The 25,793-nt window shown below is 41.7% G+C and overlaps 1 protein-coding gene across 1 annotated transcript in view; it reads right to left on the reverse strand.

Annotated features, from left to right (window-relative positions):
- The window catches only part of ANTXR1 (ANTXR cell adhesion molecule 1), a 246,853-nt gene that overhangs the window by 214,735 nt on the left and 6,325 nt on the right, over positions 1-25,793 (reverse strand). Inside the window, exons 2-3 of the mRNA XM_059079800.2 lie at positions 5,512-5,583; positions 1,107-1,178 (exon numbers count right to left, since the gene is read on the reverse strand). Of these exons, the coding sequence (XP_058935783.1) occupies positions 1,107-1,178; positions 5,512-5,583 (144 nt within the window). The remainder of the gene's footprint in view (positions 1-1,106; positions 1,179-5,511; positions 5,584-25,793) is intronic.

Raw genomic sequence — 25,793 nt, forward strand, 5'->3', positions numbered from 1 at the left:
GATTCTGCTTGGTATCCTTAGGAACATGACAAGCCCTCAGTTTCTCCTTCTGTTAATAAGGAATAAGAAACCCTTGTTTTTAAAATGGGGTTTCAGTGCATCTCACATGGCATGCGTGCATATAATAGATACTGCTGAAGGAGTAACAGGATTTGAAAACTTCCGTATGGTACAGAGTTCTCTTTTTGTTACAGATGGGGAACAAAGACATGGAAAAAATGGGGACTAGCTCATATGTGCTGTGTGAGCGCCAATTCCAGAAAACCTTACTCCATCCTGTTAGTCCTATTCTCATTTCTAGAAGAATCGCACAGAATAAAGTCTTCCTGCCCTCCCTGTACGTGCCATTCTTCCCTTCCTTTCCCCAACATGTCCACATAAGTCGGCCAATAGGCCCACGTGTGCCCCGCCCTGGGGCCTCTCTCGTGTGGACCATACCACTTTTAAAAAAGTGGACAAAGCATCATTAACTCAGGAAAAGTGTCATCTCCAATATACCATCCTAACCCTGAATAAATGACGTGTCTCTGTTACTGCTAATTTTCATCTGCAAGTGTAAAACCCCAACTAATGTTTTTGTTAAGCTAGGCCTAACTAATCCTTTTCTGTCAACAACATTTTCCCATACCTGATTCAAATTTCTTTTAATTTTGTAGTGCCATAAACCCTTCCTTTCTATCCGCTGCCTTAGTCATTATGGATGATAATATTTCAAGTTCTTACTTCTCTCATAGCACACTTATTGTATCTCTGAACACTTAATCCACAAAATAAATCTAATTTAAATAAAAGAAAATATATTCCCTCAAGAATTTGGTTTGCTAACATTTTGCTCCAAGTTAGCAGACTGAGTCACCAATCAAAGGTAAGATTTACCTTAACGTGATTTGGTCATTTATAAAATTTCAGTGACATAAGCAAGTTCTATCAAAGTTATCACAGAGTAAATTAACAGATGGGTCAATGCACAAAGTTCAAGGCATAAGTCAAAAGAGAACTATTCAATTAAAATCACTGCCAGGTCAAAGCTGGCAGTGGGGCACAAATATCAGAACCACTCAAGAAAAGATGGGTTTTGTAATGATAGGGATGGGGAACATCCTTACCTGTCTTCTGTTAGCTTCATTAGGGTTGTTCCTTGAGTAGAGAAGACAATAAAGGACATTCTTAGCTGTGGACTGGAAAGGAAAAGCAATTCTATTAGGGCAGAAAGAGAGACTGTGGAATGCCATTCCCTTCCAGGCTTCCCCGCTCTTCTTCTCTTTATATTACGGCTGCCAGAGCTGCCAACCTTCAACCCAAAGGGCACCTTCACAGCTGGTGTTGCAAGTAGTCAGCCAGCAGCTGACTTGAAGCTGTGGACCAAACAGAAGACCCACTTTGTCCTCCTGGAGGCTCCTTCTGATTTGACCACCACTCAGTGAGTGTGGGTCACATGTAAGAAAGTTAAGATTCATCACTTTCCCCTGCTCTGTCGGAAGTGTGCCCCTAGAAGACTGGTTTGCATGCTGTCTATAAAAATCAGGATCCCAACAGACAACATTTGATAGTGCCTCCACTGTAGTCTGGTGTATCCTCTACTGACCAGGGTGTCTCAGGCAATGGCAGCTTGATGCCATTAGCCGTTAAGATTATACAGTTCATTTCACTCTGAAAGTAGGATCACCATCAACTTTTAATTTCTATTTGGCTTCCCAAGGAGGTTACCCTATAAGGAAAGCATGTGCTGATGGGCCACAAGACTATCTATTCTACTTGGTAGTTAAACTTTTCATGATTAATGAGTACATCGGCATGGTTTTTATATGGCGTACTTGGGAGCTTTGCCAATGTGAAATCCATACTCTGAGAGATAGATGAACTCTCAGCTGAGGACAAACATGTTTTTCAGTCTGCAAGATAGACTGTCAGACTACAGCGGATTCACCAGTGGAATGCCATCCTTTGGGGCTCTCTCTAAGTAGCCAGATGGTTCACGCTTCATAGCATCAACCTATTTCTTCATGATGCAGTAACCTCCCATACCTGACCTGGCCCCAAATCTTATATTTCCCACTTCCTAAAATGTTTCCCCAAACCTTCCCCCTTTTCCTGACAATAGTCATTGTTTCCTAGCTGGTGACCTTGCCTATCATCATTCCTTGCTCCAATTCATTCCTCACACTGCTTCCAGGATTATTTTCCTAAAATATAAATCAGATCTTGTCACTCATCTGCTATCAAACCTCCAATGGCTCCTAATGCATCCAAGATAAAGTCTACATCCATTACCGTTTGTCTGATGCATCTTCGGAAACCCTTTAGCGTGGTGTGTAATACTTGGCAGGAGCCCAAGCAACACCTGGTGAATTGAAATTGGCCTTTTGAAAAAGACCTGGGTTCCCTGTCCATGGCACCATGCTGCCTTTTACTACCTCACTAGTGCTGGGCCAGGAGGACACCACATCAGAAATGATAATAAAAATCATAATTATCATGATAATATAATAATGGCCAATCTTATCAAGTACTTACTACATGCCAAGCACTACTGTAAGTGATTTGCATGTATTATTTCATTAAACTTGTGACAACTTTATGAGATCTTTAGAACTTTACTATTATTATTCCTATTTTCCACGAAAGGAAACTAAAATAATTTTCCCAAAGTCACACAGTGGGAGAGTGGTAGACCTAGGGCTTAAAACCAAGCATTCTGATTCTAGAACTTGGGCTCTTAGCCACCATGTTATACTGCCTCCCTTATATAGAGTTAAGCTCTGGAAAGAATGAATTTGAAATGCAGGAAATGTAGGTCTCCAAGGGGTAATTGGTATATGAATCTGGGCTGGAGATATAATTTGGGAGTTCTCAGCATACTGGTGTGAGTAAAATTGTTCAGAGTATCAGCAGGGAGAAGGGAAGGGAGCCAAACCAGAACCAAAACCAACATTTAAAGGCCTGGCTCCGGGCAGGGGATGAAAGGAGAGCCAGAAGCCAGCGGAGGAGAGAATTTTAAGGAGAGATAAATCTGAATCCAGTGAAGCTCCTCCATCCAGCAGAGCAAGCACTGCATGGCTCTCGATGGATTTGTCCTTTAGGGCATCACTTAGGGAATTTGGTGAGAGCAAGCAGGTCCAGGGTGGGGATGAAGGCCAGATGGGAGTGGGTTAAAGAATGAATGAGAAGTAAGGATATGGAGATGGTGAGTCTTTAAAGATATTTGAGTGAGAAACTGGTAAAGATTAAGGTGGCATCTATAGGAAGACAAGATCAGGAAATTCATTGTTTTTTTTCAGATGAGGTTATGTCTATTGATAGTGGAAATGGAGCCACAGGAAAGGTAGAGAAAAATACAAGAGAGAAACAAAGACCTGGGGGATATTGGAGACAATGGGGGAAAATGAACTAAAATGGAAGGACAGGCTTTAAATAGGAGGGATACTTGAATCTCAGAGACGATGGGAAGGGCATGCATCCATTTTTAAGAGGAAGATTGGAACAGGAGGTAATCCCTTGCTTGCTGTTCTCTGGGCACTTGGTGATATAGGAGGTGAAGTTCTTTGCTGAGAGTGATGGGTGTGAGGTTCAGGTTGGGGGCTTCAAGAAAATGGTGAAAAGTTATATTACTGATTGAGCAGGTATCGTGTGTCAGGCACTACTATAGGCCCTGGGGCTGAAGCAGGCAACAAAAGACAGACCCTCCTCTTGGAGTCTGAGAGGCAGTAGTATCTTGGTGCCACACTTTGAGGAGGGTCCATAGCCAAAGAGGGCCAGAGGAGACAATTAAAGGAAAGTGCCTCGTGGTCTAGATTAAGCCATGTTAACTACTCTGGTCCTCAGTTTCTTTGTCTATAAAACGAAGAGGACTGGATTAAGTGCTCTCTTAGTTCCCCCAACTCCTACCTCTCATGTCTTTGAATCTAAAATAGCAAAGTGTCTGGAGTTTCTAAAGGAACTGGGGAAGAGAAGTGTCGCATGCTCACTCTTAGTCACGTGCTGGGCTAGTTGCTTTGCACACATTTTCTCGTATAATTTTCACATGCAAACTAGGGTTCAACCAAGGTAAGTAAATTGCTACGGTTGCCCAATGGAGCTTGCATGAAAATCCACATCTGCCTAACTTCAGAGCCTTTTCCAGGAGACTCCTCTGCTTTAGAGGGAACAGAAAATCATTAGAGAAAAGAGAGACATAGCAGATACTCTCAAGTGTCTGGTGGCAGATTTGTTTTATATCACTCCAGATGGATGAGAATGTCGGAAAGGGCATTATGGGTCAATGACAAAAAAGACTCTTATGGAAACTGGAATTATCCAACTATTGGGTTGTTTGCCTCAAAAGACAGCAGTTTCTCACCAGAGCTATTCAAGTTGGGGGTTAGTGAATGCCTTGGAGGATAGCTTGGGAAGTTGTTCCTTTCAATTCTAAGCTTGTACAATTCTCTTAACTTTTCTTTTAATACCATCCATGTATTTGCTTCTCTTCTTTTCCTCTACTTTTCCCACCTGTCTCCCAGCCTCTGTTTTCTCCCTTCATCTGGGTGTAGATGCTTCCTGCTGTAGTTTCCAATTTTGGGCATGACAGAGAGGACACCTCTTAACCCTCTCCCTCCAATCAAGCAGGTGGGTACGTGTTGAGACCAGTAAGTGAATTTGCAGGGAACACATTTGTCATGACCCTGGTTTCAGAGGACAACTTGTCTTCTGAGATTTAAAAAACAAACATATTCAAAGAGGAAGTATATGGTTACTCACATCAGCTGGAAGACTCTACAGAGGCCATCAAGCAGGGTTGGAGCTGCTTTCAAATTTACAATGATCAGAAGAATTTCACCAAAGACCTTGACAACTGGCTTCAAGCATATCCGTTAATGCTATCACAGTTGTGTTGTCCTTTGGAGTTTGCACACAAGGAGGGTGAAATGACCTCCTTTCTTTTACTAGTGGGTGTCTATACTTATTGGAAAGTAGGACCTCCAAGGCCCCTGCAATGTGTATAGTGACAATGTTCAAAACTGCATTGTCCTTCCTTGGAAAGTGGTGTCAAGAATGTTCAGAGGATTCTACCTGATAAGGCATATAACCAGGCTGGCCAACCATGGCGGTTTGCCCAGGACTGAGGAGAGTTCCCAAGATGTGAAACTTTCAGTGCTAAAACTGAGAAAGTCCTGGGCAAACTGGGATGAGTTGGTTACCTTACACCTCTACACATGGGTCCAGCCAGAATAAGCCAATTGCCCCAGCATGATGCACCGTGAAAGAAAATGTTAACGATCCTTCTAGAAGGATATTATTTGACAAGAGAGGGAGAAAGTTAAAGTGTTGGTCTTATAACCAAATCAGGGTCCTCTTGAAAACACGAAGCCAAAAGTTATTCTAATATGTGGCAAAGATGAAAACAAAGTCAAGTCTCTGTAATAAGATCTGAGAGTCTATCTTTGTCAAAAAGCATCTCCAAAGTGTTATTAATTAGTAGAACAGCAAACAGGCTGGTTTTACTCATGATAGAGAACTACTCATTATGTTTCTCACCTGATGAATTTATGAGCCAACTGTTCCACGAAGTAATAGATTTCATTCCAGTGGTGCAGCACACTTCCTGATCTAGGAAAATAAAACAGATGTGACTTAATCAGGTGTTCATTTGTCTTTACCTTGTGTCATATAGTCTATTATTTTACTTTTGACCTATCCTCTAACTGAGCTCATTATCTGAAATTTCCATAACTTTGGAAATTATTTAAAAGGATGCTTAGACTTAATGTTAGAATTCTGAGAAATTTTGGTAAAGAACTCCCTTCACTCCACCTCCTACTCCTTCCCACCCCATTCCACACACTCATACGCTAAAAACAAAACAAAACAAAAGAAAACAAAAAACCCTGGGCCCAACCAGATTTACAGTTTAGCTTCTAATCTTTAAGAAACAGTTATTTTTGTGCTCTTTAAATTATTGCTCTGATTAGAGAAGAAAAATGATTACAATTCATTTAAATGAAATTGCACAAACTAGATGCCCAAATAGAAAAAGATAAACAAATACCCCTCCTCAAAAAAGAAGAGTCCAAATTCATTGGTAAATACAGATTCAAAAATCTGTAAATAAAATATTAGCAAAATGAATCCAGCAGGAATCCAAAAGAATACTAATTAATTAATTGGTATTTATTTCAGGAATGTATTGATAGTTCAACATTTAAGGATATCCAATGTAACTAGTCATACTAATAAATAAAAGAAGAAAAATGATACAGCCTTTCTTTAATAAAAAGGGGGAAACTTTACTGAAAAAAGAGGGAAACTTTCTCTAAGACAGATGGGATCATAGCATTTTAGATTTGGAAGGGGGCTTCTTTATTTCCCAAGGTTGACTTCTGTTTCACTGATACGACTTACTACTGCTTCAGTTCAGCTTCTAAGTATTTTTCATACTGCTCGTACTTCAGTCTGTTGCATTGACTTCACAGTAAGTTTTTCTATTCTAACCCACTCTTCTGTAGCTTTGATGTTCTTTCCTTTCACTTAAGGATCTGTTTCAGCTGAGTCTTGCATTTCTGCCTGTCATTCTAATAATTCTTGAGGTTAGAGTTTGCTCCTTTGACTCTAATATTTTGTACTGCAAACATTTTCCACTGTTTTCAGATTACTTTTATTTTTTATGCACTCATTTATCTTAATTTTAACTTCTAGAGAGTTACTATTATTTTGTCTTTGTTTCAGATTATTTTATAGATATTTAAGATGAATTTGGGCAAAGTAGACTTTAGGCCTTCCTTTTCATGATGCAATATCTTTAGGAATTCTCATCCTGGTTGAGTGTATTCCATCTCTATGAGGAAAATTTATTTTCTTCTGCCCCATATCCAGAAATGATATGTCTGATCTGAGCAGAAGTGATACAATATGTTATGGTCATGTGCTGAAAGATTCCGTATCATAAGGATATCTCATGTTCCTCAAGTTAATCTATAACTTCAATTCTAGGAAAAATTCTGAAAGGAAGTTTTGTTAAACTCAAAAACTGACTCCAAAAATGAAATGAAGATTACAGTTCTAAAAGTAATCAAGGCAATAATGAAAAAGAACAAAGTTGGAAAGTTTTCCCTACCCATATAGTGGCCCTATGTGTATGATACAGAACAGTAGAAGGAATGGAGTAAAATGGAGAGCCCACATCTCGATGTATGTGAGGTCTCTCTATACAGTGAAAGTGGTGATTCAAACTGGGGAGGGAGAATGAACCCTTCCATAAGTGATGCTGTGACAAGGGATTTATAGTTAGAAACAACCAATCAGATCACTATCTCATACCAAATGTCACCCTGGATGTATTAAAACCTAATGGGAAAAACACAACTTTCAATCCATTGAGTGAATTATAGAAGGAGATTTTTATGTCATCATGTTAGTGAAGGGTTTCTTCAACCAGATACAAAAAGTAGGAATTGTTTTTTCCGAAAAGAATAATTTTGACTATCCGAAGGGTCTAAAATTCTGGATGACAAAAGATACCATAAACAAAGACAAGAAGAGAGTGAGAGGGACTTCCCTGGTGGCCCAGTGCTTAAGAATCCGCCTTCCAGTACAGGGGACATGGGTTCGATCCCTCATGGGGGAACTAACATGCCGCGGGGCAACTGAGCCTCTCTAGTGCACTGCCACTAGAGAGAAGCCCACGCAGCCACAATGAAAGATCCTGCATGCCGCAACTAGGACCCGACACGGCCAAATAAAACAAAAATTAAAAAAATAAGAAAGAAAAGGAGTGAGAGAAGATGTCTGCAACAAATAAAAAAGGCAAAAGATTACTGTCCAGGATATGTAAATAGTTGCTACAAGTAAATATTAACAAGGCAAACGATAGAAAAATAGACAAAGGATCAGAACAGGCAACCCCCTGAAGGATGGTTAAGTCAGCATTTGAAAAAACATTCAACTCTTCTGATAAATATAGAAAAGCTTTTTGAAACAATCGTTTGGGGAAGAGCAAGCAGTTTCAGGGGGCAGCAGCATAAAGCCGACAGGGTAGAGGGGTGAGGAGTTGGGGAGATGGGGAAAGAGATAAGGGAGAGAAGGGGGCAGGGGCTCTTTTATAAAAAATAAACCTTTTCCGGGCTTCCCTGGTGGCGCAGTGGTTGAGAGTCCGCCTGCCGATGCAGGGGACGCGGGTTCGTGCCCCGGTCCGGGAAGATCCCACATGCCAAGCAGCGACTGGGCCCGTGAGCCATGGCCGCTGAGCCTGCGCGTCGGAGCCTGTGCTCCGCAACGGGAGAGGCCACGACAGTGAGAGGCCGGCGTGCCGAAAATAAATAAGTAAATAAATAAATAAACCTTTTCCAATAAACTTTTCTATTCCAGTTTCTCAGCCTTTATACATTCCACCTGCTTGGGACACACACTGGCAAACTCATTCTGTAAGACGCAACTTGGTCTCTGCCTGTTGCCTTTGACCAACAAAGGTGGGGCTCATTGCTCCTGCCCCAGGCTCTCAGGGCACCGTGTACATCTCAGTCACCATCCTCTGATACTGGGTTGCAATCACTTTAGTTTCCAGCTCCCCTTGTGAGGGTCTTAAGGATATTTGCCTCTCCAGCATCTACCTGTCTGTTGGATGGAAGGAAGAAGAGCATGGGGAGAAGCCTCTACTGCTCATGGATGCCTCCTGGTCTTTTGCCAGCTGGACAGCACCTCTTCCGGTCTCATTTGGATGAACATCCTGGGCCTGAGACTCAGGCTCCAGCCAATTCCTGTGATCCTATGTGGACCTGAGGAGCCTTCCCAGATGGGTCAAGGATTCTAGAGCACAGCTCCTTGGTAAATGGGCCTACCTAATCATCAACAGTAGATGTCTGAGCTTAATGCGAGCTGGGGATCTCCCCAAAGCGCACCAGAACAGCATATCCCAGCCCTGTGCTTTTAAAGCTTTGAAAAGCCTTTTATTAGAATCGCAGCCATCCTCCTGGACAAGCTTCCGTTGTACGTTTCAAATCTCAAAGACTGGTCCTGGCTCCTCTGCTTCAGCTCTGGGGTAGATGCTCTGGTCCTGGGGATCCTAGTGAGGGTCTGGCAGATCTGGCCCAATGCTGTATATGTGCTTCAGAAGAGGCACTATGTGACTGCTAGACCAGTTATAATTCTATAACTCCTTTCCACTGGAATCAAGAGATTTCCTTGAACACTGATTGTCTGTGCCCACTTCTGAAATACAAGGCTGTGTTTTGGTCCATATCACCCGAACAAGTACTATGTGAAATTTTGGTTCCTGAGGGGTAGGGTAAGACACCTATGATTAGAGAGGAATCTCCACAGCTCCTCTGTTCCATGTTTGATTTTCCCATCGGTAGAGAAGTCCTGTAGTGAGGGAATTAAACTGGGAGGGGAGGCAAAGTATAGATGAAACAGGGACTTGAACTAGAGTTGGGGGTCTGTTTTTGGCTGTCTGCTAAAGGAGCAGGGGTTTCGAGTAAATCCTTTTTGAGTTTATTTCTTTGTTTTTAAGGATTGGCCACAAATCATTTGCGTTCCTTTAGTTATTAAAAAGGGTCACCCAATGTTAATTTACATTTTCTTTTGGCTTAAAACATTTCATTTTCACTATTCTTTTGTCTGACTGACATGTAAAATTTAGACAATATTGGTATTCATCTGATTTCTTGCTGCTAGATATAGGGAAAGATCCAAGAAATATCCTGGAGTGTTCAGAAAAGTCTAAAGCTATCTGGAACACTTTCTTGCCAATTGACAGGTGCTCTATTTTCTCAGGAAGAAAATAAAATGAGGTCCTTAAGATAAAATGAGAGGGAAGGAGATATTGACAGGTTCGCTTCTCCCATCCCAGCTCTACTAATAATTGTCCTGTTACTGTTGAGGTTTGTTGTTTCATATTTACACATGACCATTCTTTACACAATTATATAAGCCTGGACCAAAATATACCGTCTTTGTGACACGCTTGAGATGTACATAGCCTATTCCCTCAAGCACTGAGGGTAAACATAACCTTCTAAGATTCTGGGAACAAAACTGGTTTTATCTTTTCTTGGGTTACCATGGGACCCCAAGGGGCCTCAGCTACGAAAGTGGCAGAGGAATATGGGGTTATGTAGACCTGCACCTTGGAATCCTTCTATAGTCCTCATGACTGAGCTTCTTAACCCACACATGCACGTTGCGTCCTACCCCAAGATCAAATCACCTCTTAGAGAAGGAAAGAGTCCCGTGGCACCTGCTTCTGGTTTTAGCATGGAGGTGAGCATGCTGGACGTCCCCAGGAGCAAGGAGCTTGCCTGACTGGTGCCATGGTCCTCTCCCCTGCCTCACCACCACCCACTGACCACAGATGGACTCCGAACTCTGAACTCTTAACTACTTCATCCATGGGGGATCTGGAAACTACCCACTAAAACTTGAACCAGACTCCTGCCCTTCTCTCATGGGGAAAGATATGCTGGGTCTTTAATTTTGTTTGGACTTTCTGTTAAAATGTGCATGTCTTACCCACACTTTGCCTTGTAAACTGATTTTCTGGTTTGGAATCTGATCTAGTAGCTACTCCCAGAATAATCAACCCAGGATGGTGTGTCCATGTTCAGACCTTGGCTTCTTTTCAACCCGGAGGACCTAAGTGGACTGCTGGTCACAGCCAGGAGAAGTAGGGTGTTGGGTGGGGAAGTGGCAGCTTCTCTCCACCTTATAATGTGTAAAATAGCTCATTTATCATGCCAACCTGTTTAAGAATTACTGATCTTAAAATCCCAGCTATGGAGCCCCAATGTTCTCTTTAGTAATGGCTCACCCAGCCATTGTTACTAAAGCCCCAGGGTGGAAATAAAAACTCCTTCCTAGCCCATATATAAGTATTACTGGGAAAGATTCCAGTGAACTCTGCTGTGAATTGTTTGGTCTTTTTTTAAAATTGCTTTTAACACACAATTGCTGACTAACTATAGTCAAAGAGTTGAAATATCCATGTTTTAGAAGTCAGTGGATGTGAAATGTCCCAGATATTTGACTCAATTAAATCCTAACTCAAATGCAATTCTAGCCCCTGAAGATTTCCGTGGGCCAACTGGGTATCAAGATGGTGTGGAGGATTCAGGCTCTTCTTGGGATTTCATGCCTTGGTTCCACAAGTATAATCTCAGCAAAATTTGGTATTTCATGCCTTGGTTCCACAAGTATAAATCTCAGCAAAATTTGGTATTCAAGTAGCCTCCCAGGAATTCTGCTTCATTACAGCCCTACAGAGTTCCGTGCTTAAAGATTCAATCAATACACCCGGGTCCACTCAAAATCAGAGTCAACCCCTCTTCACACCACCTCCTGACTTGGCTTTGAGAAGGGCTCCCCAGACCATCAAGAGGCAAAGCCACCAGTCCCATGAGAAGGCAACTACTGGGAGAAGCTCCAGAGTTCCTTAGCTATTTTTGTTTTTCTACGCCCTCTCCAGTGTCTGGAACATGATAAGAAGTCTATACCTTTTGTGACAGTGCGTTCACTGTGTGTTCCCAGTGAGGGGTTTTGCGTGAAACCTCGCATGGCCCTCAGATTATTGCTCACTTATTTCCAAGGGTTTGATATGCAAAGGGTAAGAGCAAAATAAGAAACCCTGAGTCTCATTTTGATTTGTTTCTGAAACACATTCTTTTGTGTTTATGTGAGTTTCCAAACCTCCCTGTGGTTAAGCTCCTTAGAAAACACATGCTCTTTCCATTAACCACAGATACAACCAGTCAGAAAGAATCAAGTGGGCCAAACTGAGTTAAAATTGTCCCTCCTCACCCTCTGCACATGGGTTAGGGTAAAACGAAAGGGGAGAAAAGAGATCGCAGTTGGAGCTATCACCCAGGAGTCTTTTAATTCTGGAAGAGCAGAGTCGCGGTAAGGATGGAAATGATAAAACTGCCATGTCCTGCTTTTCCTTAGCCCCACCCGGCTGAAGTCATTCATGTCCTCAGTGACCCACCCAGGTCCCCAGCTAATCCTGGGAAGGTATCGCAGCCTCAGGCGCAACTAAGCAGGACCAGCAATTAGTTCTGGCCCCATGTTCATCTGTATCCCCCCTCCTCACCTCCATCCCACTCCCCCGCTTCTTCCTTGGCCCTCCTCTCCTTCCTCCTAACCTCCCCTGCACCCTAAACTGGCTGGAGCCCGAAACCCAGCCCAGACCTTCAGCCCTTGTCCTCCTATGATTGACTGGGGTCATGGCCAAGCCTCCCTCCTGCTCAAAAAGCTTGACCTCGACGCTTGCCTTCACTCCAATTTCGTCAGATACCAGTGCAGACCCAAACCAAGCCACTGAGCACTGTGCTTTGGGTAGACGGGCTACCCACTCTGCTCCTGTCTGCATCTGGAGACCCCAGCCCCGCCATACTGATGCGCGAGGAATGTCCCCTTTAGTCCATCTCGCTGATGGCTAAGACAACAATGACTTGCAAGCTGTGGAATGCAACCTATTCGTGATTTGGGAAATCGGTTTGGTGGGATGTTGCCAACAGTTAATAAAAATGAAAGAGAATAGAAACATCAGATACATTGCATACCGTAGCAGAAAGTCGTGCTACGTGAAACACTTAGTCAACTATGTGTATAAGTAATGCACATACACTGTGTTAAGATGTAGACTGTATTTTTCTTGTGAAGGATCAAAAAGATATTAGAGCAAAACATGTACTCCTTTCACCTCCACCGATTTGCCTTTTCTTTTTTTTTTTTTTTTTTTTTTTTTTTTTTGCGGTACGCGGCCCTCTCACTGTTGTGTCATCTCTCGTTGCAGAGCACAGGCTCCGGAAGCGCAGGCTCAGCGGCCATGGCTCACGGGCCCAGCCGCTCCGCGGCATGTGGGATCTTCCCGGACCGGGGCATGAACCCGTGTCCCCTGAATCGGCAGGCGGACTCTCAACCACTGCGCCACCAGGGAAGCCCCGATTTGCCCTTTCTAACGCGCGTGCGCACCAGGAAAAGCCTAAAGACATTTTCTCACGTCAAGTATTGGTACTTCTGGTGCAAATTCAACACAAAACTGTTGTTGTTGCTGTTGTTACGAGAACAGAAAACTGGTTAGCTGTCCAAAAGGTATTTCCCACAATTGAAACGCACACCAAGATGTGATAAAGGAGGGCCACCAGTCAAAGCCACCAATGCGATCGGTGGATGAACACCAGGTGACCATGCCAAGACAAGGGATTGTACTGTGGCTGCCAGAAGACTCAGAGGCCCCCTTCACGTGCAGGCCACAAGGACACAATCAGCCCCCCTCAAATACAAAGCCATAGGAGTGAGAGAAGTGGGGGCAGGGCAAGACTGAAAAGATTGAAATTTACCGAGTGTTTAAATTTTTGCACTGGGCTAGGATTTCCCGTTTGGAAGAAAGGTGCCTCCTCTCCTCACTACACCTGCACCCAGCAGGAGGGCCTTTTGAAGATAAGCAAAGCAGATTCAAGTTATTTTTTCTACACTCGAGTATAGTGAGCGTTTAGTTTTTTTCTACCCCGAGAACAGTGGCCACTGTAACTCACTCCCCACTGTAATGATTATTAAACTCCCGGGAGCAAGGTATGAAGTGCTCATTTTCTTATCCACACTCAGGATTAGCTCTTTCTCAAATATCTGTAAGTTTTATAGATGAAGATGAGTTTTCATTATAGCTTTTATTTGAATGTATTTAATAATAGGCCACAGATTTTTCTCATATTTACAATTTATTTGTCTTTCTTTGTTTTAAAACATGGTGGATCAGTTAGGACCAGCCACATAATGTGTAGGATCCAGTGCAAAATGAAAACACAGGGTCTCTTGTTCAAAAATTATTAAGAATTTCAAGATGGCAACAGCAGAGCACTAAACTAAGGGCAGGACCTTTCTAAGTGCAGGTCCCTGGGCGACCACACAAGTCCCATGCCCATGAAGCTGACCCTGGCATCGGTATCCTTTGCCCATTTTCTATTGGGGTGTAAATGTTTTCTTAGACCAGGGGTCAGCATACTTTTTCTGTACAGGGCCAAATGGCCAAATATTTTAGGCTCTGTGGGCCATATGGTCTCTGTGGCCACTACTCAACTCTGCTGTGGTAGCACAGAAGCAGCCATTGACGGAACATGAACTAAATGACAACACAATTTTATTTAGAAAAACAGGCTGTAAGGCATAGTTTGCTAACCTCTGTCCGAGACACTCACTTTCTTTCAGTCTTCCTCATGACAAGATAATATAAAAATCTATATTTTTTTTCCTGGTAGCTGAAGCTTTAGTATACTTTCACTATTCATTTCCTGTTATTTATTGCTGAGAATGTGGACTGGAAAAGTTATGCCTTGGGATATATATGGAGGCATTCTTTGCTACCTAATAAATATTTCATGGGTATTTGAAAGGAAAGTTTATTCTCTGTGGGATATAGGGTTCAAAATATATTTATTAAGTCAATCCCATTAATTATTATTCATATCCTCTATATCCTTTGAACACAAGTATTCAGAGAGATGTCTTTTCAGATTCTACTGAGAAAATAATTTGGTTTTCATCTTCAGCATTCAAAATAAATGTGTTATTTATTATTTTTTTAAATAAATTTATGTATTTTATTATTTTTGGCTGCATTGGGTCTTTGCTGCTGCGCGCTAGCTTTCTCTAGTTGTGGCGAGCAGGGGCTACTCTTCGTTGCAGTGTGCAGGCTTCTCATTGCAGTGGTGTCTCTTGTTGTGGAGCACGCGCTCTAGGCACACGGGCTTCAGTAGTTGTAGCATGTGGGTTCAGTAGTTGTGGCTGGTGGCCTCTAGAGCACAGGCTCAGTAGTTGTGGCACACGGGCTTAGTTGCTCCATGGCATGTGGGACCTTCCCGGACCGGGGCACGAACCTGTGTCCCCTGCATTGGCAGGCGGATTCCTAACCACTGTGCCACCAGGGAAGCCCTAAATGTGTAATTTTAATACATTTCCTAAATATAAAAGCACTCTTGCATTCCTAGAATAAGTTTTTACTCTTTTACTGTACTTTTAGTTTTGTTTTAAGGATATTTGATTTCAGATTTAAAGTTTTTATTCAAATTTGGTCAGAAGTTTTATATGTGTCATCCTTGGTAGATACTGATATCAGACATATGCTAGCTTCCTAAAATAAATTGGGAAACTTCATCTTTTCTATTTTCTGGAGAGTTAAACTTTATTGAAATTTTCTTTTCCTTGAAGATGTGATAGGACTTGCCATGAAACCAACTTGGTCCAAAACCAAAGGACCTACCCCCAAGGGCAAATCAGTCCCGCTCGAGTGTCTAGATTCTTCTACTCGGGAGGTTGGGAGGAGGGGAAAAATCACAAAGACTGAACATTTCACCGAAAGGAATTTAAAAAAATCACCACATTGGACCCTTATTATCACTTTGCTTCAAAATTTAAGGATTTCCAGCCCTCCTACTACTGAGTATGTAGGCTTGGGAGGAAGAGGAGGAGTTTGGGAGTTCGATAAAAGTAAATGACAGTTTTGGGGGGATATTTGTGAATGTAATATGAGAAATTTTTTTCTATCCTGCATAAAAAATTTACTTTCAGTTTCTCTTTTGAGAATCCATTCTTTAAGTTTTATATTTTGCTGTATAACCTCATTGATAACAGTATTGTGACTTATTAACTTTTCTGGGACCATTATTTCTGTTTCTGGTACACTATGTCTTTTTCATATCCTTTATTTCTAATACGTTGTCCATTTTGATGTCAATATTTTCAAGTGATATTTTTCAATAAGGGTATGTGGGTGGTATATATTTTGAACTTTTATATGTCTTAGGAAACCTAGTTATGGAATTTAAATATCACATTTCACTCAAGACTTTATTGAGGTTTTTTGAGCATTTAATGTTGTAGACTAAAAAAAACAAAAGTCTAATGCCACTCTGAGTTTTGGGTTTTTATTTTGTGGGAGATGAGATGCCTATTATTTTCCTTTTTGGAAGAATGTAGGCATTTCTGTGTACTCTTATATTTTAAATTTTTATTTAAGATTGTGTACATTTGTATCTTTTAAACATATTAATTTGGCTGATTATTTGGTAAGTCCTCTAGATCTGAAGACTTCACTCTTTCTTCAGCTCAGGAAAATGAACTTTTATTATTGCATCTCTTATGTTCTCTTTTCCTAGAATTTATATTTATATATCTGTTCCTAGCCTATATACATATATGTATATATGTTCCTAGCCTTTGTATTGCTTATCTCTTGTCTCATAATTTTAATCTCTGTATTCTTTTTGCTTGAGTTCTGGAAAAAAGTTTCTTAAACTGTCTTCTGATGAGCTGAATTTACTTTTGCAATGTTCAATGTGGTGGTCATTGCTTCCAATGAACTTGAATATTCAGAAACAGCATATTTTCTCTCCCAAAGTTTTTAATTTTCAGCTGTTCCTTTCTCATGACAGACTGCTCTTATTTGTTGATGTAATATCTCAAAATTTACTGAAAATATTAATGAGATATATTTGTTTAAATGGCTTTGATGGTCATTGCAACTTCTTTTGTATAATCACTATTATATTTTAAAGTTTTTTTAAGCCTTGATTCACTCATTGGGTAATTTCTTGAAGAAAATTATCCCTACTCCCCTTTTTAGAAGAATCCATATGTGTTTGAAAACGTCTTTCTATTTTCTTCACATGTAAGCAACATCTTGACAGGTGAAACATTTTTGATCATAACTTTTTCCATCAAAGTTCTCCACCATTTAATGTTGCAGAACCTTTGTAGGTAACCTGTATCTTCTCCCATTCATAAAATTCTTCTTTTGTGTTTGAAATTAAAAATTTTCACCAGGAAATGTTTAAGTATTCATCTCTTTTAATTAATTTTGATTATTACTTGATAAGCCTATGCAATCTGCATTTTCAGGTTTTTGTTTTTTAATCAGGAAAGTTCTCTTCTATCAAATCTTTGAATGTTTCTTCTGGACTATTTTTTAGCAACCCAAATTATCGGATATATTGGATAACTATTTTTGTCATTCGTTATTTGTCATCTTCTCTCTCATCACTTTTGTATAACTCATTTCCTATTCAAAGTATGAGGATTTCTCAAACATGCCTTCATCCTTTATTTTCTTCATTGTCACTTCTGCTCTTTACTGCTTCTGAGGTGACTTTATAACTTTACACTTTCCCGTATTATTTTATATTTCTTTAACTGTTCTAGATCCCTTTTCTTCTCTTTTCATATTTTATCACCTGTTTCACAAATTTATTATTTAACTTCACTGAAATCATAACACATATGGTACTAAAACTGACCTCTTTTACTGTTGAAAATTCTTTCCATAAACATGTTCTTCCACCTCAGGAATTTTGTTTTCACCACTTATTTTCAGTTGGTAAAATCTTGTAGGCCCTATTTTCCTCTTTCAATATGAGAAGGTATAACTGGGTCTCCCATTTGCTTCCCCAATACTACATATATGTATGTATATATGGCATTGTCTTCGCACTTATAAACTTCTCTAAGAACTTAACCTGGGGGAAGGGCGTTGATCTTAATGGCTAAAGTAAGCTCATGTTATTGTTCCATCAATTAGGGGAGAGCAGGGAATGCAATAACTCCTCATCACTTCTCACAAAGGAACGTAATCCTTGCAAGGTTTGTGGGTTTGTTTTGGACACAGTTACACCAATTCCAGCTTGCCATATGTCGGGTTTTTTGGCCTGGTGTCTACTCTAAGTTCACAGTGTGCTCATTCCTGATGCCTGTTGCATCCACATAATCAAAGACAGAACTCTGCCATTTCCCTGGAAGCCCAGATCTACAGGGAAGATTCAGCGATGCTGGACAGAATCACTGTCACGAAGATGCCTGGTGTTCATGCACTCTCTCTTTAGTGGCTTGGTTTCCCCTTTGACTGTCCAGCGCAGCTGCCTCTGCGTGATGCCAGTGTACAAGGGCAGCAGGGCTATACGGAGACGCCTCTCATCCCCCTTATGTCCCACTCTTTACTTCAAACTCACTTCCAGATTTGGGATTGTTCTTGGGGTTCCTCCATAATCTTCTTCTACATGTTTTTTTTAACTTGGCAACAGAGTTGAAAGTAGACCCCGCCTGACCTCCTTCAAACTCAACCCATCTGCTTTGTTTCTAGTGTAATTTCTTACTAGTGTATTGCATGTCAGTGTTGCTGTCCTCAGTGGTTGGACCTGATACAGGCTTCCCCCAGATGCCTCCTTAAGACTTTCTCTTTTGGCGGATGGGGCAGTTTCAGATGATGGTGGTAGAGGCAGTGAGAAGCTAACTGTCCATGTCCAGCTTCTTTCTCAGAAGTCATCCACAAACTTTCTTTTCCTTGCTCATCTCAGAGTAAGCCCTGCAGCCCATTAAATCTTAATTTCTGCATTTATGGTGCCCTGAAATAGCACTTCCAAAAGTCACCAGTGCCTTTATTTCTGCTAAAGCATAGGACCTTTCCCAGTTCTTTCTTGCTGGGTGTATTTGTAGTATGCATAAATACAACAGAGAATATGTATTGATTCAGCAAAATGGTTTTTAATGCCTGGTAGGTCCTTTAGGATCTATAAAGATTAGTAATTACACCACGACATGTATTGAGTACTTACTAAGCAGCAGGCATTGTGCTGAGCACTTTACATTCATTGCCATTTAATAATAATAGCTAGCACTTAATGAGCACTCCTTATGTGTGCATAGGACTCAGCTCTGAGAACAACAAACCTATGTGATAATACTGTTAGCTCCCTTGTCACAGGTGAGGAAACTGAGTTCACAAAGAGATTAAGTGACCTGCTTAAGGACACACAGTTAGTAAGTGGTAGGGTTGGGATTCAAATTCTAACCCTAGAGTCTATGCTCTTAGTCCAAACACTACTCTCCTACGTGTCTTTCCTGGTGTTTAAATCTGTGCTCTTAACACATGAGCAACACTGCCTCCTCGTGGACGGGTCAGGAAAGACACGATTCCAATTTATAGCGTTTAATGTTTAGTTAGGGAGAAGTACTGGAGAAGTTCCGCAAATTATTATGGGAATTTGGGAGTGGGGATGCCAGGGACAGCTTAAAATCGGGGTACCTGAATGGAATCAGGAGTCCCCAACTGGTTGCCCATTTTAATGGGATAAGGTGTACAAGGGGATTCACCCATTTAGCCTTCAACCCTCTCTTGTTCCTTTGATAGTGTCTTTTATGACCAATAATCAGGATGACCATATAATTTAAAATCCAAACTGAAACACTTTCAAGAGTAAACTAGGAAGCCACTAATAATTACATTGGGGGACTTCCCTTGTGGTCCAGTGGTAAAGAATACACCTTCCAATGCATGGGACTGGGTTCGATTCCTGGTCAGGGAACTAAGATCCCACATGCCACGGAGCAACCTAGCCTGTGTGCCACAACTACAGAGCTCGTGGGCCACAACTAGAGAGCCCGCGTGCCGCAAACTACAGAGACCATGCGGCCTGGAGCCTGCACACCACAACTAGAGAAAAGAAAACTCGCACGCCACAACTAGAGAGAAGTCTATGTGCCACAACGGAAGATTCCGCACGCCTCAACGAAGATCCCGTGTGCCGCAACTAAGACCCGATGTAGCCCAAAATAAAATAAATAAATAAAAAATAAACCTTAAAAATAATAATTATATCGGGACAAGCACAGTCCAAGAATGTACTGGGCCATCCATTTATTTACGGTTAGATTATGGCTGTCCAATGGTATCTTGTATTTCCTTTTACCTTATATTGCTTATTATTGTGACTGGTGTATAGTTACAGTTAGGATAATTCATTTTTCTCTTCTTTGTTATATAATTTCCATAAACCTGGTATTGGCATTATCTTTTATGTAAGGAATGATGACTATAATTCTGAACATAATCTTTTGCCAAAAGGTATTGGGAGGGCCCTGTTCTAGGTGGTTCCTACAGGAATGACCTGTATATGGTTGAGCAGCAGCGTTTGAGGAAAAGAAGATAAGACCCTTGAATGAGACCTCAGAGGACACACACTAAGGGTTTTCTTCTCCATCTTTTGATAATGGACCTCTCTGCTGCTTATCATGTGATATGAGTTGTTATGGGGTTGAGGGATCCTGACCAAGGAACGGACTTTGGATAAAGAGGATATGTAAAGAGATGACTGTTCTTTATTTTTTGTACCACAGGGAGCCCACAACTAGTGAGAGGAGGGGACCAAGTGCCAGTCATCATCTCAAAGGATAAGAGGGCATCACCTACATAAAGATGGAAATGGTGCTAAAGGGCATTACAGCTAAAGGCAAGAAAGAGCATAGGTTAGTTCAGGGAACTGCATAGCAAGTTTTGCTGGACATGGCAAGGGTCTGGGGTGTGGTAGGAGATGAAGCTAAGGGAAAAACATAGTGGCCGGAGCAATAAGGCTCTTGGATACCTTGCTAAGGAGTTTACATTTTATACTGAAAGAACTTTGGAAGTGTTTAGAGGTTGAAGGGTTGGGGGAGATGATGTCAAGATTAAATCTGTGTTCTAAAAAGATCAATTTGGTACCAGTGTCGAGAGTATAGGGTAGGGGGAAAGGTTAAAAAAAAAAAAAAAAAAAGGAGGTAAAGAGACCAATGTAGAGAACATTTCAGTGAACTGGGTGGGAAATGGCCTGAAATAAGGTAATGGCAAAGATGTAGGAGCAGATATTGTCAGGCCTTAGAATATGAGAAAGACTCTCAGATCTTTGACTTAAGTGGCTGAATTTATGGTGACGTTGCTTACCAAGACTAGGAATAGAGATGGATTTTAGGGGAAAAACATCTAGCTGGTCACCCCCTCCACTGAAATTCTCTCTCTCCTTGCCTCATGGTAAGAGTTCTTTGCTGTTTCTCCTCCAACTGTTCTGGCAACTTCTCTCGGCTCTGGTTAGTGAAGTTTCTTCTTTGGCCCAGACATTCCTCTTGGCAATTCCTCTAGATTGGACCCTGGCCATTTTCTTCATTAAACTCCACCTCTTCTTGACATTTTTTAATCCTGATGTTATCTTGATATTATCTCCATATTATTTATTATCCCTCCATATTTTCAACTACCACCCTTGGGCTAACAACACTCAAGTCTTTATTTTCAGTTCCCAGGGTATAAATCCAACTGCCTACTCAACACCTTCACCCAAATGTCCCACATGTTCAGACTCAATTCGTCCACACCAAACTCCTTTTTCCTTCTGAAACCTACTCCTTCCCCTCACAACTCTTTCGTCTCCCATTCACTCACAGCCAACGGTTCATCAAGTCCTGATGCTCCACCCTACAAAGGTACTCAATTGCTTTGGTTCTTTTTTCCCCAATCCTCTGACATCATCCCATAACCTACTGCTGATATGAAAAAACCCACTCTTTCCAGATTCTTTTCCTGTCACTCTCTCTGTCATGTTTATATCACAAAGAGTATGTGTCACTTTGCTTTCTTGTATTGCCCCTTTGTCATCAATTTTTTTTTTTTAACTTTGTCATTTGTCAAAAGCCTGCTCAACATTCAAGGTCTGGATCCAAAGTTACCTTCTCTAGGAAGTCTCCTAAGCCCCTCTTATCTCAACCAAAATTCATGATTTCACCAAGTCTGTTTTCCTAGCCCTTTGCTTCTTCTACTAGACTGTGAAATCCTTGAGAGCCAGGGACATGTCATAGGCATTTTGTAATAAGAGAAATTTAGCAAAGTTTGATAAATACTGAATTGAATTGAATTGATGTATTCCTTACCCTAGCCAGGCAGTCCTGCTTATAATCTAAGGAGGTGTCTTTTGTTAGAGGATCACATCCATTTTCCCTAGGGGTAATTATCACCATTACCACCACCACCACCACCACCACCACAACACCATCAATACCACCACCATCACCATCAGCACTACCATCATAGTCATCACCACCACCATCAATATCACCACCATCACCATCACCACTACCATCACACCATCAATACCACCATCAATACCACCATCAATACCACCACCATCACCATCACCACTACCATCACCACCACCACTACTGTCACCACCACAAACACCATCATCATCATCATCATCTTGGGCATTCACATACCAAATGCTTCATTAAAGGTTTTAATCTAATATTATTTAATCTTTAGGACACTTCTGCAAGGCAGAAATTTTAGTGCCTGTTTTATTAATGAGAAGACTGAGGTTCGGAAAGCCTAAATAATTTGCTCAAGGTTGTACAGCTTAATGAAAGGTTGAGCTGGTATCTGAAGCACAGATGTCTGATTCCAAAGTCAGCTCTCTTAACCCCTGTGCTTGAGCTCAGTTCATTCCCATGAGGCACTGGGTCACATTTTATGCCAGGAGTCTTGAAAGAAAGGGAACAAAGGACTGTCCTAGCAAACACCATGGCCTCCATGTGTTTGCACACATGGCAGGACCTGCCAACAAAGGAGGGCAAAGCATGGCCTATCTGTGACATTGGCTCTTCCTTCTCCATATCATGTTGGGCTTCCCCTACCACCATGTAAAATAAGAACTCTGCTTGGCATCCAGTTCTCAGGCATCTACTGCCTCAGCTACATCCTCATGATTAGAGGAACAATGCCATCATTATGGGACAGCTTTTCTTGTCTTCCTGTTCACTTTTATGATTTATTGTGGGAGGGACAGAGACGCACATCACAATCACCTGGGAAGCTTTTCCAAAATATACACACCTGCCCCAGGCCCCTGAGGTTCTGATCTGGCCCCTGGTTGAGAACCACTGGTTTAGCACATTCATTTCCAAGGTCAGCAATTCTCACTGGCCCTCTTGTAACTAAAGACTCCCTCGTTCTTCCTCCAGACAAATGCTCTTCCTGCTCAGATGTAGTCCTGCCATGCTTGAAATTGGCTTCACTGGCAAGCTTTGATCTACTCTGCTTTCTTTCAGTCAGGGGATCTCAACCAAGGTGGTACGATCTCACAGGAAGGCATTTAGAGATAAATGTAGAGGCATTTATTTCTGGGATATCACAACAACTAGGAAGACTAGTGGCATTTACAAAGGAAGGATCAGAAATGCTAAGCATCCTACAGTCCCTCACGGTGAAAAACTGTCCCACTGAAAATGGCAATTGACACCCCTACTGAGAAAGACATTTGGCTGGAACCCAGATACTCTTGATTCAAGGTCTGAATCAGCCTCTGCAATGAACAGCATCCTCTCGTCCTGGCTGCTGCTGTGTTCCAGGGGCTGCTCTCCCCTCACAGTCCACAAACTATGGACAAAGGGATTCTTAGCTTTCAAATATATGTGTGTAATACTTAGCTATCAAGGAAGCATGTCTCATCTTCATTTCTGCTTTCCATTTAATTTAATTTAATCCCCAGCCCACAGCACTGAATGTTTCATCTAAAGAATGGGAGCAATGGGAAAGGGAGGAAAAAGGTAAGGGGCCATTGCTGCCTCATGGGTGGATTTGAGCTGTCATGTCTGATCATAATTCCAGGTTGATGAATCCACCTAAAACGCGGCTCAACACTGACTCTGTACCAGAAGTCTTACCTCTTTATCCTTTCCCAGAGACTACCCCTTTCTTGCTTACTCAGGCAAAAGCAGTGTGTTATTAAAGGTTTGTAGTAGAGGCTTTTAATGGCCACCCATATCTGGCTTTCCTCTCCTTTTAGATACACAGGAGGATGACTTTTTAAAAAAATTTATTTATTTATGGCTGTGTCGGGTCTTTGTTGCTGCACTCCGGTTTTCTCTAGTTGCGGTGAGCAGGGGGCTACTCTTTGTTGTGGTGCACGGGCTTCTCACTGAGGTGGCTTCTCTTGTTGCAGAGCACGGGCTCTAGGTGCGCTGGCTTCAGTAGTTGTGGCTCGTGGGCTCTAGAGCGCAGGCGCATTAGTTGTGGCACTTAGTTGCTCTGAGGCATGTGGGATATTCCTGGACCAGGGATTGAACCGTGTCCCCTGCATTGGCAGGCGGATTCTTTACCACTGCATCACCAGGGAAGTCCCAGGATGATATTTTTTCACCCTCGTTAGGGTGAAGCCACGTGACCAGTTCTGACTGATGGGTTTTGAGTGGAAGGATGCATGTCATTTCACACATCTACAGAGTTGAATTTCCCTTTTCCGTCAGATCCAATCTGAACAAGCTATTAGTTTATTGGCAGTGCTCCAGCTGGAGACTCTCCAGCATTTCCTTCCTTTGCAGCCGTGATGGTGGAAGCCTAGCCCTCAGCCTACCCTGAGCAGAGCCCCTGTTGACCCTCACCAGACATGGAGCAGAGGCAGAGATTGCAAAGGTTTATACCTTTGTTGTTTTGTGTCACTGACAATTGGGGGATTGTTTGTTACCACGGCATAACCTAACCTACCCTGACCGAATCAACGTTCTCTTGCATGTTTAGATTCTTTTCATCTTTGTGCATAGATCATGAGTCAGAGAGGCCTGGGTTTGAAGCTGAGTTCACCACTTACACTGACATTGGCTAACCTTGTTAAACCTGTTTCCTCATGTGTCAAACGGTGATCATGACTGTGCTGGCCTTACGTGGTTGCGAAGGAGATAACTAAATGGGATCATACAGGCAAAGTGCTTATGCAGTGCATGGCAAGGGCTCAAAAATCTTATTATTTCTTCTCCTTGTTGATCTAAAATCGACTTTACCTGCCCCCCTGTCCCAAATCCTCACTGGAGCCTTTAGCTTTGACTGCCTGGAGTCCTTCTAATGTCCTTCTACATAAAAAGCAAATAGTCTGGTACTGCTTTCTGCTTCTCTTCCATTCCTTACAGCATCCAGAATAGGACACTGTTTGCAATAGGCATTGTCATCTATGTTTTTAATGGAGCACACACTTCTGACTGGAATTGAGAACATATTTACACCAAATGAATGAAAGACTCAGCTCTTCCAAATGGAAGAAATCTAATTACTATTTTCAGTATAAACCTGGCATGTCTGGGAAACATGTTAGGAAATGTCCCAGTACCCACTTTGTCTTTTCTTGCCCAGTAATCACTGGGAGAGGTGAAATCTGGCTCTTGGCCACACATCAAAATTAGACACACGTTCTAAATTAGCATAGAGCAAATCCTATTTGCATTTATGTGACAGCCAAGTCTCGCTAAGGGATGGCAGAGTTTGTTCCTGGACCACTGGGAGTCCTTCAGCATTGAAGATAGTTGCAGGTTATTTTAGGACAGGTGCCTTCCTCCAGCACTCCAGGATTCTATTCTCAGCTTCACACTGAGATTTACCAGGTCTCCACAGCTAAGGAAACTAGAAGTAATTACTTGGCTGACTCAGACAGAAACACAAAACAAAACAAAAGAGTTTTGCCTTATTTATTTTAATTTTGAACCATAAGCCAAACCTTCCAATTTGCAGGCAGTTCTACTAACTATTACCTGACCTGATAACTCCTCTCCAAATCTGGAACTTAATAGGAGGAACACTGAATAGAATAGAATAGCCATAGAATTCATCTCAATACAAAAAAAAAAAAAAGACATTCCTGGCTCCTGAAAAACTTTTTTTCCCTGATGCCTCTTAGAATTATTATTGTAGCATTTTCAAGTTACCTTCTAATGGACTCTGTCTTCCTTACTGAGAGTCAAGTTTGCATTTTTGTTACTGGAAGACTTCTTCCAAAGCATTTCTGAAAAAAGCTACATCTTTGTGTTTTAACATATCTACAGAGATGAATTTCCCTTTTCCATCAGACTCAGTTTGAACAAATTATTAATTCATTGGATCTTTGAGTGCATTATAATCAGATGTCCTCAGAGTCCTATCCATCAGTTACACCCCAGACCTCTGAAGCATCTCTGTGGGCTGCATAGAGTTGGAGTCCCTGATACTTTCAATCAACTAAGGC

This window comes from Kogia breviceps, chromosome 11, assembly GCF_026419965.1.
Source record: "Kogia breviceps isolate mKogBre1 chromosome 11, mKogBre1 haplotype 1, whole genome shotgun sequence".
NCBI lineage: Eukaryota > Metazoa > Chordata > Mammalia > Artiodactyla > Physeteridae > Kogia > Kogia breviceps.